This window comes from Malaclemys terrapin, chromosome 16 (assembly GCF_027887155.1).
Source record: "Malaclemys terrapin pileata isolate rMalTer1 chromosome 16, rMalTer1.hap1, whole genome shotgun sequence".
NCBI lineage: Eukaryota > Metazoa > Chordata > Testudines > Emydidae > Malaclemys > Malaclemys terrapin.
Genome location: NC_071520.1, coordinates 26,043,459 through 26,058,490, shown reverse-complemented (window position 1 = coordinate 26,058,490; position 15,032 = coordinate 26,043,459). Strand labels below are relative to the sequence as shown.

Genomic DNA, 15,032 nt, shown 5'->3' with positions numbered 1-15,032 from the left:
CTATCTTATACGTACCCACCAATACATAACAAAGCAGCGTTGATCTGAAACAGCATGTTAGAAATCATTTTTTATTAAGCACCAGCTTAACATAATTTGCGTACAGTACTCAAATGGCTTTCTGTTCCATCTTCCCCCGCAGACTGACAGCTTTTCCTCATAAGCACTTATTCTTCCTTGGTATAAAATGTATATGAAACAAAGGCAAAATATTTTATACATCTTGCTGCAAAATGCTTAACATTGTATCTCATTGCCTCTTCATTGCCCAGGTCCTGACAGACTCTTATTCATGAACTGCCTCTTCACGAAGCAGGTCCACCACTAAGGGAAAGAAATACAGTGGGATCAGAAGATATACTGTAGCAATTTCCAGGTAAGAAGATTGAGGCAAAACAAAATAGGATTTAAAACCAACTCAGATGTAATGGACCTGATCCTGCATTAGTTGCACATCCAATTTTCTCCACTGGCTTCGACTGGAGTTTTAGATGTGCAAGGAAGGCAGGATTAGCCCCAAAGTGTGGATTAAGTCAACACATTGTAGTATAGAGTTGCAGTACCAGACTCATAGTTAAGGCTGAGGTGATCATTTCGATCTAAGCCTTTACTTTCTATTACTTATAAAAAAAGCGGATTAAGAGTCTCATTCTTAATCTCAGTCCAACTTTTTTTTACAAAAAATTTAAGAAGTCATTTCAGTCACTTCTGAATTAAGTGAACATAAAAAAACCCACACAAGATTTACTTTAAAAATGTATTGTCTTGCACTTGACTCAAAAGCAGATGAAGTCAAGACTGTGGATATGGCATGTGGCTGAGTCCTCAGTGACTTGTAGGCAATAATTCTGAAAAATAAATTGGCTTGATAATTGTAAAGTTACTCTTGCTTATGTGCAAATGTCTGCCTAGCCAGTCAGGAACTGATGGATCAATTAGCTATTTTTGCTACTGTAGCGAAGGGCTTTCCCACATAGGAGTGATCACATCAGACCCAACTTGAATGATGCTGAGTATCCTGAATGCCTGCTGAATTCAATATAAGGAATTGAGGGTTCTCAGCTCCCAGGAGGTGCTCACCACTTCACAGGATTGGACCAACAAGTGTTACAGCCCTGCTCTTTAACAGGATGCCTCTACCTGTGCAGCCTAAATTGGCATTTGCTGCCATATCACATTACAAATGTTTGTCTTAATCGCTTTTCACTATTCCACTAGCCCCTTAAGTCTCAGGATTCTTACTTGACAGGTTCTCCCTCATCTCTCCCTGCTGTTTTTCCTTTTTCCCCCTTGTTGCTCTACTGCATTCTCTGCCACAGACAAGCATTCCATAACTATCCTTTCAACTCCTTGGTCCACATCTGACACACCTTTTAAATAGCAACCCAAGCCAAGTTTGACATGATTTTTTACATTATTTCTGGGGTTAACATTTTGAAGAAGGAGCGTGCCTCAAGCGTCCATCAGTCATAAAAGAAAGACAGCCTGTAATTGGGATAAATAACCACCCAGTCATTGAGAACGGCATCTTACCTTGCTAGGCTTGTCACTTTGGGGATCGAACACCTTTTCACAAAGCCTAAGACCTGTTTCTTGTCTCAGCTGTTGCAAGTAGGCCCTCATCACCTCTAAAACAGAGCATATACCAATACAGATTGAAATACACAGGGTTAGAACCAGGTCAGATTCTATCCAGCCAACTGCCTCACTATGTGACCTTAGGCAAATCACTTAGGGTAGGATCCACAAGGGTACTTAGGTGTTGCAACACTGAGCGCTGCGATGTCTAACTTTCAGGTGCCTAGAAAACCACAGGAACAACACTGCAATCCAAAAAGCCCGCATTAGGTGCCTAGACTCCTATACAATGAATGGTCAGAGAAAGGGGTCTTAAATGTGATCCACAACAGCCACCATGCTAGGAAGGGAGCCATCTAAGCTAGCCAATTGAAGATACCAACCTGAAAGGTGTGTGCTAAACCCTGTCTCTCTCTCAGGTGCCTAAGTCTGGGATGCAGGGTAGTACCTAGGTCTGCTAGCAATCCACGAACCAGTGGAAGATAGGCGCTTGGTCACCTATGCTGCATGGGGTACCCAAAACAAGACAACCAGGTGGGCAGCAGAAATTTCCCCTATAACTTTTAGCCTAGTGGTTAGAACGCTCATCTGAAAGGTGGCAGGTCCCTGTTCAAATTCCTTCTCTCTCTCAGAAAGAGGAGAGACTTCAACCACATCCTGGGTGAGTACCCTATCCACTAGGTCAAAGGTTATAAGGGAGGTCTTCCTTTTCTTCCCCCAACCTCAGCTATTTTGTGTGAACTCGCGTGGGGGGCCTGATCCGGTAGTGGTGCTCACAGGCAGCCTACCAGATGGGACCCCCATATCAGACACAGGCAGCCAAACGCCTGTCTTTCCCAGTTGGTGAATCGCTCTGGGGCTGTGGTGTCCGGATGCCTATCATGAGGCACTAGTGCGTATGGCTGGAGAAAAAGAAAAAAAAAAAAAAAAAAACACTTAGGGCACATCTACACTTAAAACGCTGCAGTGGCACAGCTGTACCGCTTCAGTGAAGATGCTACTACACCGAAGGAAGAGCTTCTCCTGACTGCGTAAGAGGTGGTAGCTATGTTGATGGGAGGCGGTGAACATAGCACTTTCTACACCTGGGGGTAGGTCTATATATAACTGTTGCTCAGGGGTGTGGATTTTTCACACCCCTGAGCAACATAGTTATACGGTCGTAAGTTGATAGAGCAGACGTAGCCTTAAGTGCTGAGTTTAGGGACCTACAAGGCTCAGTGGCAGCCGGAACTCATATCAGTATTCTAGGAAAACATCTGTCTTCAAAGGTCAACACAATAGTATTATTGCACTTGCTTTTCTGTTGTTCCATTCCAGTTTTAATTGAAGGTCAGGTATGAGATCTCTGTAAGTGTTTCCTTAGCTATAATCTGAACGCTACCAATTATTGCTCTTCTGCTTTGCTTAGCTGTGTTAGAATCAAAATGCATAGAAAGGAGCATTGTGGATTTCCACATTTATAGTCACTCTGACTGCAAGAGTAAATTTGCTCAATTTACAAGTGAAAAAAGTAACTCAACCAGGGATCTTTTTGGTTCATGTATTAGCAGTAAAGATTTTACAGGTTATGTCCTGCCTGCAATTACACCTCTGCATGTCTATGGTCTTCTGTGGGATTGTCCAAGCATAAGACTAACAAGGTGGGTGAAGTAATATCTTTTATTGGACCAACTTCTATTGGTGAGAGAGACAAGCTTCCAAGATTACCCAGACTTGAAGAAGAGCTCTCCAAGTTTGAAAGCTTGTCTCTCTCACTAAAAGATATTACCTCACCCATCTTGTTGCTCTAATATCCTGGGACCAACATGGCTACAACAACATTGCATACAAGCATAAGAGCAGAATTTGGCCCTATAAATGGAACTAAGCTAGCTATTCAGTTGACAGAGCTAGAATAGGGTCCAGCTCCCTCCCCCTTAGCTCTGTTGGCTCTACAGGGCTAGTAGAAGTGAAAAATAAGCACACCCTATTTTTGTTCCTAAAGTCAGCAGATTTGAATCCAAGTACACACAGGAGGCAGAACCATCAATTAAGAAGGTGCTGTTTTACATAGTCATTTTTCTGGCTTTAGCCACAGAATTAATCCAGGCTGTGAACTGCAGGCCAAAGCATGGCTTTAAGAGACACATGGCTACTTTTATTCTTACCATCCTCCTGTTTGTTGCCAGGTTTGGCATAGAGGGCATTGAGTGGAAAGCCAGGCTCTCCGGGGATTGGGAAGTTAGTGATTCCTAACGTGTACATTTCCTTCTCTCCTTGGCCTTTCGAATTGCACTGGAAGAACCAAACAAGAGAGATCATTCACAAAACAAAAACAAAACACACACACACAAGCTGGTGCAGCTGAAATGTTATATTGATACATATCAGGGCTTCCCTGAGGAGAAAGTACTGAAGAGTCCTTATGTATCTATCTAATTAAATGAGAAAGGTCTTTATAGAGTACAGAGCCCCCGTACACTTGCTTCTACATAAGAGGCTTCCTGGAATATCTGTGGCTCTGGCAGTTGGGATTGATGATTGGTCTAATACCTGTACAACCCCTACTCCTGGGGGAATTCTGCGGCACTGCGCATGCACAGCATTCTTGTCCCCCCCAGATTTCTTTGCTTCCCCGCAGAAAAAAATATTTTCTGACAGGGAAGCAAAGGGAAGCCACAAAGGCAGTCATGCGACCCTCCTCAGCAGTATGTTTTGGGTGACCAGGGCAGCCGGCAGAGAGGTAAATCACTGTGGGGCAAGGGGCGGGACTGGGGAAGACCCAGCTGGTGGCTCCTACCCTGTGCCAGGCACAGCTGCTAGTCCCGACTGGGCTCGGGAGGACAGGACTTCTTCTTCCCCTGCATGGCATCCAGGACCGGGGTCAGACCCACCCCCAGATTTCTCCCCAGGCTGCAGGAAGCTCTGCAAACTCCCCACCCATCGCTCCTCAGCTACAGGGGGTGGGATCACTGTACGGGGAGCTGCTTCCCCATCTGCCCAACCCCCATGCATCCAGACCCCCTCATACCCAGACCCTCCTGCTGAGCCTCAGACACCCAGAAACCCACCCCACCCTGCCAAACCCCACTCCCCCTGCACCTTGACCACCCCAACGAGCCATCCGCACCCAGATCCCCAATCCACCAAACCCCAACCAGCTGCACCTGGATCCCTATCCCACTGAGCCCCACTCCCCCAACATCTGGACCCCCCCACTGAACCCCACACACCCGGACCCCCCTGCCGAGCTCTATCCCCCCCACACCCAGACCCTACCCCACTGAGCCCCAACCACATTCACCTGGACCCCCCTGCAGAGTCCCATTACTGTTGCACCCAGAACCTTCCCAACAAGCCCCTATGCATCCTGATCACCTCCTGCACCCAGACTGCCCCACACAGAACCCTCTCAACCCACACATGAATGCCCCCACACTAGGCCCTTCCACACTTGGATCCTGCTGGGCTGAGCCTGCCTGCCCACACCTGGTGCACCTGGCATGGAAGGGCAGGGCCTTGGGGTGTTTTTGGGGCAAGCTTGATCCTAGCGCTGTGTCAGGTTGGGTGCAGCCTCACTACTGAGCCATGTCCCGGGGCGGGGGAGCTGCAGAGAGATCTCCCACTTCTGTGCAGCCAGTGGCCTGTGCTCCCCAATGCCATGCTGGAGCCTCCACATTTATTTGACAAATAAACTTTTGCAAAATGTTAAAATATTGTGTGCAGAATTTTTAAGAATGCCCTCAGGAGTAAACCCCTAGTGTGGACACAGTTATACTGGGATAAAGATGCCTTATACCATATAGCTTATTTCCCTTCCTGTACAGGACCAGCTATACTGGAGTAAGCACCTTTATACCAATATACCTGGGTCCACACTTGGGGGTTTGAACCCCTTTAGCTGTAGTGGTATAGTTAAAACAGTACAACTTTTGTGCATAGACAAGCCTTAAAATGTAATAAAGTGGCCAAATTCTTCTTCAGACATGAATGCACAACCCCCACCAGCTTCAATGGTATTGTGCACAGATATAATCAAAGGCCAAATGGGACACGCAGTAGGAAGAGAAAGTTAAAGAGCCGAGAGATGTAGGGAAGGGAAAGATTACGGTGAACTTGAATTGGGTGCTTTCAGATTTGAGGAGTGGGTGGGGAGCAGATGATGGAAAAGCTGGTAGAGGCTGATGACTAACAGTGGTATTTGGATAGGTGGGGAGGGACAGAAAGAGGCTAGAAAGATGAAGGTTATACAGTACTTCATGCTGCCTTTCATCCTGGCTACAACCCCCTGGAAAAAGGGGGCGAGGAAATAATTTTAAAACATTAAAATAAAGGTTTACAATGGAAATGCTGACAGTAGCTAAAACCATGGCAGTGCTGGCAGGACCTGCTATAAACATACTGTCCATGTGAGAATATTACAGATCCAAGAATTATCAACATTACTGGGGGACGGAGAGCCAGGGAACAAGAAGAGGAGCACAGCACTGGGTGTCAGGAATTCCCGCCACTCACTCACTATGGCCTTGGGCACGTCACTTACCCCTTTTTACAGAGAGGTAAAAACTTACCCGCATCACAAATAGGGGGTGAGGGCCCATGTTGTACAGTGCTTTGAAGCATTACATTCTAAACAACAGCGTTTTGCCTATCTGGGTTTCCACGCTGCCTTGGCAAATCAGCAGAACTGGCACATTTTTGTTGCCATTTATTGTATTTTCTTCCTTCAGCTTAATTTCAACTCCATTTTATTACCTTTTGCAGCTTTTTTAAGCATTCGGAAATGTAGAGAGTTATGTAGATCAAGGTTCTGTCAGCCTCATTCTGCAAAATAAAAGGAAGCAGAAGCCACAGCCATTTGTCAGCCGCTATAAAAACAATCACATGTTCAGCCTATGTTCATAAAAGAGACACATTGACAGCACAGGAGACACATTTACCTTACTTAAAAATAGTTTTAACTAGAAAAAAAACGGTTTCCTGCATTATATACTACATACAAAATATACAAATTCTCAGAACTTTAAGCTTATTGCAGTGAAGTAGTTCTAACATTTCAACAGGGCACCACACCCCAATAACTATTCTGTGCACAGGGTTTTAATATCTTAAATCATCATTTCTTACCTTAATTTCATAATTCTTGAAGAAGACATTTGCTTTGAAGTAGTAGATGGCTTCATCTATAATATCGGTGTCCTTTGCTAGCAAGAAAGGTGGGAAATGGGAAAAATTAGGCAGCACTTAAAGATAACATCACTCGCCATTAAAGATGGAAACAGACGAGCAATATTTGCTGAGACCTACAGCAAATAATACCACTATCTTTCATTTCGCTCATTTGCAAAAACAATCATTCTTACAAAAAACAAAGCCGCAGTGGTTTCTTGCCACTTCCCAGCAAAGATTGAACAGGAAAGTAAGTGCTGTGGTAATATCCCATATGACCATGGCCTCATTACTTGCACACAGCAGCATGTACTACAGGACACTTACTGTAGATGAAGTATCCATGAATTCAAGGTATACACTTGTCAAAATAAATTTTACGATCAAGCAGCTTTGATATTTTTAAAATCCTAATTGCTCACTCCATTATGGGCAATAATCCAGTAATTCTCAATAGGTCTCCCGTCATTAGTGGGAAATAATGCGGGTTCGGTTGTCATTAAAATGCCTTTTGAGACCCAGTTCTGGGAAAATAAACTCCTCAGAAATACAACAGAAAATTAAAAAAAACTTTCACTTTCCTCTTTAAAAATTGACAGAGCAAATGATCTCGTAACATTATATTCAGCAGGCTCTGGGTTTCCTTAACAGAGCTGTAGAATCATCTGAATCGAGATGTTTTCCCATTTCAAATTCAAATGTTGTAATGCTGCAAGGTGGACATGAGACATGGTGAAAGACTTCACAGGAGGGGAAATATTGAAGCAGTATCCAGTTATTATACCAGGCTCTAGGTAATGCCCCCCCGCCATTTAAAAACCTACTGAAACCCACAACCTCCAGTTCTGAATCTTGACAGCTGCATGCTGCAGCAGGAACTAGCCTGAAAATAGTGAATTTAGGTTTAATTAAACACCAAAACCAAGAGAATTATGGAATGTATTTAACACTACAACAGGGTCTCCTTAGTGCTTATAAGCTTATGCACTCTGGAGGCATTAAAGAGAAAACAAATCAAGTGTGTTCACCATTGAAGATACACCAGGAAGATATCACATTATTATTTATTATGGCAGCGCACCCGGAAGCCCCAGTCAAGATCAGGGCAAATGTTTGATCACATCACACTGTTCACTCTGCTTACGTGTTACACCCCTTTCCCCTGCCCTTCATCTGTCCTGTCTGTTTAGACTGCAAGCTCTTGGGACTGTGGATTCGGTATTTGTGTCTAGCACTTTGGCACCCTGATCTTGGCTGGTCCCTAGACACTACAGTAATAAGGCTCCATTCCACTAGATGCTGTGTAAACGCATATGAAAATATGGTCCCTGAAGACCCCAATCCCACCATCAGGTCTGTGCAGGCAGACCTTTGCACCTACTGGGAGGCCAATTAAAATCAGTGGAGCTCCACATGCATGCATGTGGATACAATTACAGGACAGGGTAAATGTCTCAGATAAATGGCACAGCACAAGGAAAAAGCAAACCCCAATGCAACAGCATCAACAGCCACCTGAGAGCCATTTTCCTCCATCACCAGGAAGTACCCCCGTTTCTAATCTGTCCCTTCCTCACTCTGAGAACTGGACACACAAAAACTATTCAAAAGCCTCAGTTATATAATGTTTATACAACAGTTCTCTAACCATCTCCAGATCACCCATGTGAAACATCCATCAAAGAGATGCCTAGTGCAGCATTTAAGATTGGCTTTGAATGGACTGCAAAATAAATAAATAAACAAACAAACAAACGCAAATATGGAAATAATGTTTTTAAAGAGTGTTGGGAACCTACTTTCCCTTGGAGCTGGTCCTTTGAATTGACTTCTAATGGGTAACAAAGCCATGTTCCCAATTAACTTGGTATCAGAGTCCATTAAAGTGGAGTGATAAGCCTGTAACAAAGAGGAAGGCTGATTGTAAGCGATAAAAAGAAAGCAAGCATTTTTCTCCCCTGAAAGAATAAAGTTACACAAACTTCCCACACATCTCCTCCAAACGATGGATGCACAGTTTATCCAGTTAATAATGATCCAGCAACCATACCTTGTGTAAGTCCATTGCTATTTTCTCACCTAGCTAATTAGGCCTAAGTAACATTCTGGGGGAAAAAACTCCTACCATGGAACTGCCATAGGCATAGTCTCACCAGTGACAATAATGGTGAATGCTATAACGTAGACAAGGTCCGCGGGTGTGTTTCATCACCATGTTGTCTAGCTCAGAGCAGGTCTCAAAGACTTGGTGGTAAAAATGCTCATATCCCTCTCCATTTCCACTCCCAGTGAAGCTTTAACAGTGGACACGTTCCAGAAAAATGTCAGTGCACGCACCTTAAGAGTCATATTCTACTTTGGTGCGTAAGGTTTTTCTTGACAATTGCAATACGAGCCAATGCTGTATAAAGGAGGGTTATTCCAAAATATACATGCACTTAGAATACATGTTTAAGATACTCTAAAGCCCCAGTGTTGGTGGAGGGGTTTTTTTGTTTCTTTGTTGTGGTTTTTTAAAATATTTTAATATAAAAATAATTTTCACCTATAATTCCCCTAGCTTATCAAACAAGGAAATATTCTTAATTTTTCAAAGACTTTTAGTGACTGGAAAGGCTCACCTGGTCCCTAGGTTTTGTAGTGGACTGGGGGAGGGGAGGCATGAGTGAGGGCAATCATCATATATTTCTACTCTATTTCAGTATGAAGCTAAGTGATGCAGGACAACAGTGCCTTTCAGCCTTAGGAACGCTGTGTAAAGAAAGTTACACAAGCTAAACTGGGACGAAGTTGCAATGTAAAGGCCCCAATCATGCTACTGGCTCTCTGAGCACAGAAGACCCCTTCATCTGCACAGAGCCCCACTTAAATCAACAAAGGTCTGCCCACCCAATCTAATTGTAAAACAGGGGTAGGCAACCTATGGTACGCGTGCCAAAGACAGCACGCAAGCTGATTTTCAGTGGCACTCACACTGCCCGGGTCCTGGTCACCGGTCTGGGGGGGGAGGGAGCTCTGCATTTTAATTTTAATTTAAATTAAGCTTCTTAAACATTTAAAAAAACTTATTTACTTTACATACAACAATAGTTTAGTTATATATTATAGACTCATAGAAAGAGACCTTCTAAAAACGTTAAAATGTATGACTCGCACACAAAACCTTAAATCAGAGTGAATACATGAAGACTTGGCACACCACTGCTGAAAGGCTGCCGACCCCTGGTGTAAAATCACAGCCAAGTGATTTGGCATCCACAAGCCTATATGAAGCAAAATCCTTTGCAGGAGACATTATTAGTGCTGTGGGGTTTTCACTGTTGCTGACTATTGCCATAAAAGGAAGTTCCCCTTTTTTTCAGTAGAAGTGACACTTCCCACAGCAGCAGCTACAGTTTCACTCAGCTTCTTCCTATTTCTAAACAGGGAAAGAAACCCAGATATGTTGTTACATTTAATAACCTACCCGATTCCTTTAAACCCCACTGCTGGGCTGCAGATTGTGAAGGGAGAAGATGCAAAGAGGCCCAGTTTATCACCCCGGGGCCTAGCATCCCCATAGCACTTTCCTGCCCTTCCCTGGTTAGCAGCAACCCAGAGCCACTGCCTGTTCTCACAGGGCAGCAGGATGCAACACAAGCAAACACCAGAAGTCGGTGCATTGTAGAACTGCACGCGGCTCTTTCCCTTACCGGCATTTTTGGTGGCGACAGTTCAGTTTCACAGGAGACAGAGCAGGAAGCTGCTTCAGCCAGCAATGCAGAGCTTGCAAAAGAGCCAGCCCTTCCTGTCCCACCCCAGGCTGCTGCAAGCAGGAAGTGATTGTGCAGAGGGCAAGAGCTGGCCAGCAGGGGGAGTCAGAGCACTAAGAAGACACCTGCAGCTGAGCCTTTGAGGGTAGAGACAGTGTGTGTGCCTACACACACCTAGGAGAGGATGCTTTTAACTGAGACCAATTTTGCCCCGGAGTCACCATCAGAATTTTGTCACACACACATTTCCATCTGCTGGCCTGGCAAGTCAAAATTAGTCTATAAAAATCATCTTGAGTTCACAGTGGCTCAGCTCCTGGAAGGGGCTCTGGCAAGATTTTTGCTTTCTAAATGGAATGGACCAAATTCTTCCCTGCTGTATCACTGAAATTAATAGGCTTCAGATCCCTGATCTCTGCTTGCGCTGCTCCAGATGGATTTGTTATTGCCAGGGGCCTGCACGCCTGGGTGTGAACTGAGCCCACAATCTTGTAGAGAGAGAGATTCAAAGGGGGCAGTTTTACCAGTGCAAAGAACAGCTCTCCTTGTCTCCACTAAGGTTTGCACTGTGCAGCTAAGTTGATTGCTGGCTACTGATTGCTGAATTAAATGTATAGACAAGGTCTGTGGCTCCAGTCCTGCATCAGCTGCACATAGAAACAAAAAGTCCCCCCTAAAATCATGAGATTGACTCAAAAATCATTTTTTTTTAAATAACATTTAGTGCTTTTGTTTTCCTTCTGGGTTTTGAGCTCAGAAGGTTCAGCTTTTCTCCACAATCATGATGAATAGAAACTTACTTTAAAAAAAATGGAAGTTGGGATTTTTATAATCACTTGACTCCAGGAGCTGGGGTTTTAAGAAAAACACCAAGTATCGTGAGACTCATGTTAAAATCATGAGAGCTGGCACCACTCTGGTCACAAAGGCCCACTTGTGAGAATCCCAGTGCCTAGATCCCTGCCTGAATGTTTAATTTTTTTCAAATAGAAACCCAGAGGGGAAAGATGCATCAAGGGCACTTTCTCTTTTACTTAGTACGAGAACAAATATGTTCTTTGAAGACATTATTCACTTAAAACCAATGCAGAAATGGAAAGGGTATTGTTCAAGACCAGGTTTTGTAGAAACCATTTCAATTTTCTAGCAATGTTTTGTTTCCCTGCTTTTATTTGTTCCTGTTTGGACCACTCTGTGCAATCCTTAACCAGACACCAACCACTACCTAGATTTTTTTTCTTTTTTAAGTTAATTCTCCCCTCTCCCTGCAATGATGCCACCCTCACAGAAGACTTGAGGGGGCTGCACTCTCCCAGACACACAGGATTTGCTCTTCAGATTCACCCGACCATTACCAGATTTGTCCCCCTTTGGGCTCTCCCTGCAAGCCTGCCCTTGCTATCACCAGCTTAGACAGATTCCTTGTTTGAAAGCAGAGGACAGATCAACAACCAGATACATTTATGGCTTTATTTTACCAAACGGAGAACAACCCTACAGATTGAGAGTAAATTATACCTGCTGAAGTAAACAAAAAAAAAAAATATGAGAAACTATGCTCAGCTGGTACTATACACTCAGGCTTTATGTAGTTCAAATATTCACACGCCTCACAGCTGCTCAGCCTTAAGCGTGGAACCCATTTCTTTTATTTAGCTTTTCCATAATGAGGTATTCTCACACACAAACACATATAAACTAATCAAGATACTTCTAGAGATTGGGAAGGGAGACATTGTTTTCTCTCTATTTAAATAGATGAGCGATGCTCTGATATTATGGTGATAGGGACCATTATCACTGCCTAGACCATAGAATATCAGAGTTGGAAGGGACCTTAGCAAGTCATCTAATCTAACCCCCTGCTCAAAGCAGAACTAATCCCCAGACCCCTAAATGGCCTCCTCAAGGATTGAACTCACAAGGCTGGGTTTAGTTGGGTCAATACTCAAACCACCAAGCTATCTCTCCAATATTAGGCATTTAATGAATGCAAAGCTCTATTAGAAAGTATTTGTACTTAATTGATTCAAGCTTTCAGGGCAACAGACATCTTTTAGTGGGTTAGAAATTCTGTGCATCAACATGTTGAGCATTAGTTTGCTAAACCCAGGGTTGTGAGCTCAGTCTTTGAGGGGGCTATTTAGGGATCTGGGGCAAAATCAGTACTTGGTCCTGCTAGTGAAGGCAGGGGACTGAACTGAACTGGACTCAATGACCTTTCAGGGTCCCTTGCAGTTCCATGAGATCGGTATATCTCCATATATATATTTTTATTATTATAGTAAAGTGCTGTATTTCTCATCATGGAAAATATAGTGATTTAACACTTGTATCAAACTGAGTGCATCCATGACATGATCACTAGGTTCAAGACTAGGGATTTTAAATTCTATTGCAATCCTTTGAAAAGTCAAATTAAAAATACAGTCTTCAGACAAAATATTTTGTTGCTCCAGCTTTTAGTATGATACAGATGAGTCTGGCATTTATTAAAAAAATAAATCTACTTCATGCCTCATCAAAAGTCTCTGCAAGCAATCTAGTTTCTTAAGATTAAAGGAAAGGGAGTTTATGGGGACTTTGTCAGGTGTTTACATGTGATCAGCAGAAAAATCTAAGCGGAAACACAGATGAATATAAATATGGTATTGTATTAGATGATCTAATTCTCTCTTTAGGAAAGTGACAGAAAGCTCATCATTTGAACCATTTCAAGTAGATATTGAGACAGTCACAAGATATGATCCAAATACAATCCTAAATTAAAGCATTAAATAATTATTTCCATGAAAATGTCCATTTATTTTTAAGTATTTGTGATTAAAAATGTATGATGTGCAATGTTAATAAATGGATCATTACAAATAATATAATTTAATAATGCTCGCATATAAAAAGCCATCAAATATTTGATAAGCCTATCAGTTAAATCCAAGAGTAGACTTGGCATGTCTGACTTGCATACAATTAACACTTAGGGCCAAATCCTCCAAAGATACATGAGTAACTTTACTCATGAGACGTTAGTGGGACTGCTTCCATAGCATGAAGTTACACAAGGGTTTATAGGCATACAGGATTTTGTATCTGTACATAAGAACATAAGAATGGCCATACTGGGTCAGACCAAAGGTCCAACCAGCCCAGAATCCTGTCTACCGACAGTGGTCAATGCCAGGGGCTCCAGCGGGAGTGAACCTAACAGGTAATGATCAAGTGATCTCTCTCCTGCCATCCATCTCCACCCTCTGACAAACAGAGGCTAAGGACACCATTCCTTACCCATCCTGGCTAATAGCCATTAACGGACTTAAGCACCAAAGGTTTTATTACATAAGTTTAATACAAGTACCACTGAAATATGAATTCTCTATGGAGATAAACATTAGACACGATACTTAGTTGCCTTATTTGCTACCAAATTCTTGCCTGGACAGCATGCCCTCTGAAGTGATTATTGGTAGATAATATGGACAACCCTGTATAACTCCTGGCAATTTTAAATGCTTTTCTTTCTTAAGTGGGCATCACTGTGTTTAAGATTTTATCATCAGAAAAGTTACTTTAAGGAGCACGAGAGGCTTTTATTTTTTTCCCTGTTCATGGACTCTTAGCTGGGGGAGGCTGCCTGAAAGCACGTATCATTACACAGAGCCAAATACTGCAACTCTTATTCAAGCAGTATTCCCACCAAAGTCTATGAGAGTTTTGCCTCTAAAGACTCATTTGATCCTTAATGCATTGAAATAAGATAATAAAAGGAGCAATATATAATGAGCGCGCTCTGGTAACGTGTCACTGGTTGACAATATACAGCAGTATAAGGGAAAGCACATGTATTTTAAAATAAAACAAGTGAATTTTTAAAATGCACTCTTGGAAGCATGAAAAATATGGGTGAAGTCATATAGCATAACTCCTAGTGACTTCAATAGCGTTAGGATTCCACTCACTCTTCTTTTATTAATTGTCCTTTTACAGTTGTCACACATCCAATTCATCTGAAGTTAGCTTGTCTGCTTTTATTTATTTCCTTATTTATAATCAAATGAGTGAAATATGTGAGCACAGGCATTTTACCACCACTGTTCTTAGTGATTAAATGCATATGTTTATGTAAACCACACAATGGAGTGATATGAAATGTTTATCAACATGGGTTTAGGGTGGCTGCATTATTCACGAATGCTAGCATCACAAATGAGTTTTGCAAGTCGTTCCAAACAAGTGTCAAACCTTTATACCACATCGTATGACTTCTCATTCTGTATATGCCACATGTTGTCCAACTCTTCGGGATTTGGAGGGAGAGAAAAAAAATGACCTTAAAATCATGTCATTGTACTTTCAGGTCCACTATTTCATGATGAATCACAAACCGGTAGAAGTGATGTGTCCCATTGTAAAGAGTTTGTTAGCTCCAGTAGTGTAAAGCTTACTACTGTGATAGGTTCAAAATCCAGTATCTCCACGCTATGACTTTTCTCCTACTAAGGGTTGCATGTCCTGCAGCCCAAACCAGTGTAATTAATTTTGGAGGAAAAGTTA

At 42.7% G+C, this 15,032-nt stretch overlaps 1 protein-coding gene across 1 annotated transcript; it reads right to left on the bottom strand.

The window, feature by feature from the left end:
* Positions 1 to 55: 55 nt before the first annotated feature.
* Positions 56 to 10,529, bottom strand: ARPC3 (actin related protein 2/3 complex subunit 3). The gene is made up of 7 exons (XM_054006768.1): positions 10,422 to 10,529; positions 8,529 to 8,628; positions 6,688 to 6,764; positions 6,316 to 6,384; positions 3,729 to 3,855; positions 1,534 to 1,628; positions 56 to 324 (listed from the first exon to the last, which is right to left on the bottom strand). Exons 1-7 carry the CDS (start codon positions 10,425 to 10,427, stop codon positions 262 to 264), a joined length of 537 nt encoding a protein of 178 aa, XP_053862743.1. The 5' UTR covers positions 10,428 to 10,529; the 3' UTR covers positions 56 to 261.
* Between the last annotated feature and the right edge of the window lie 4,503 nt (positions 10,530 to 15,032).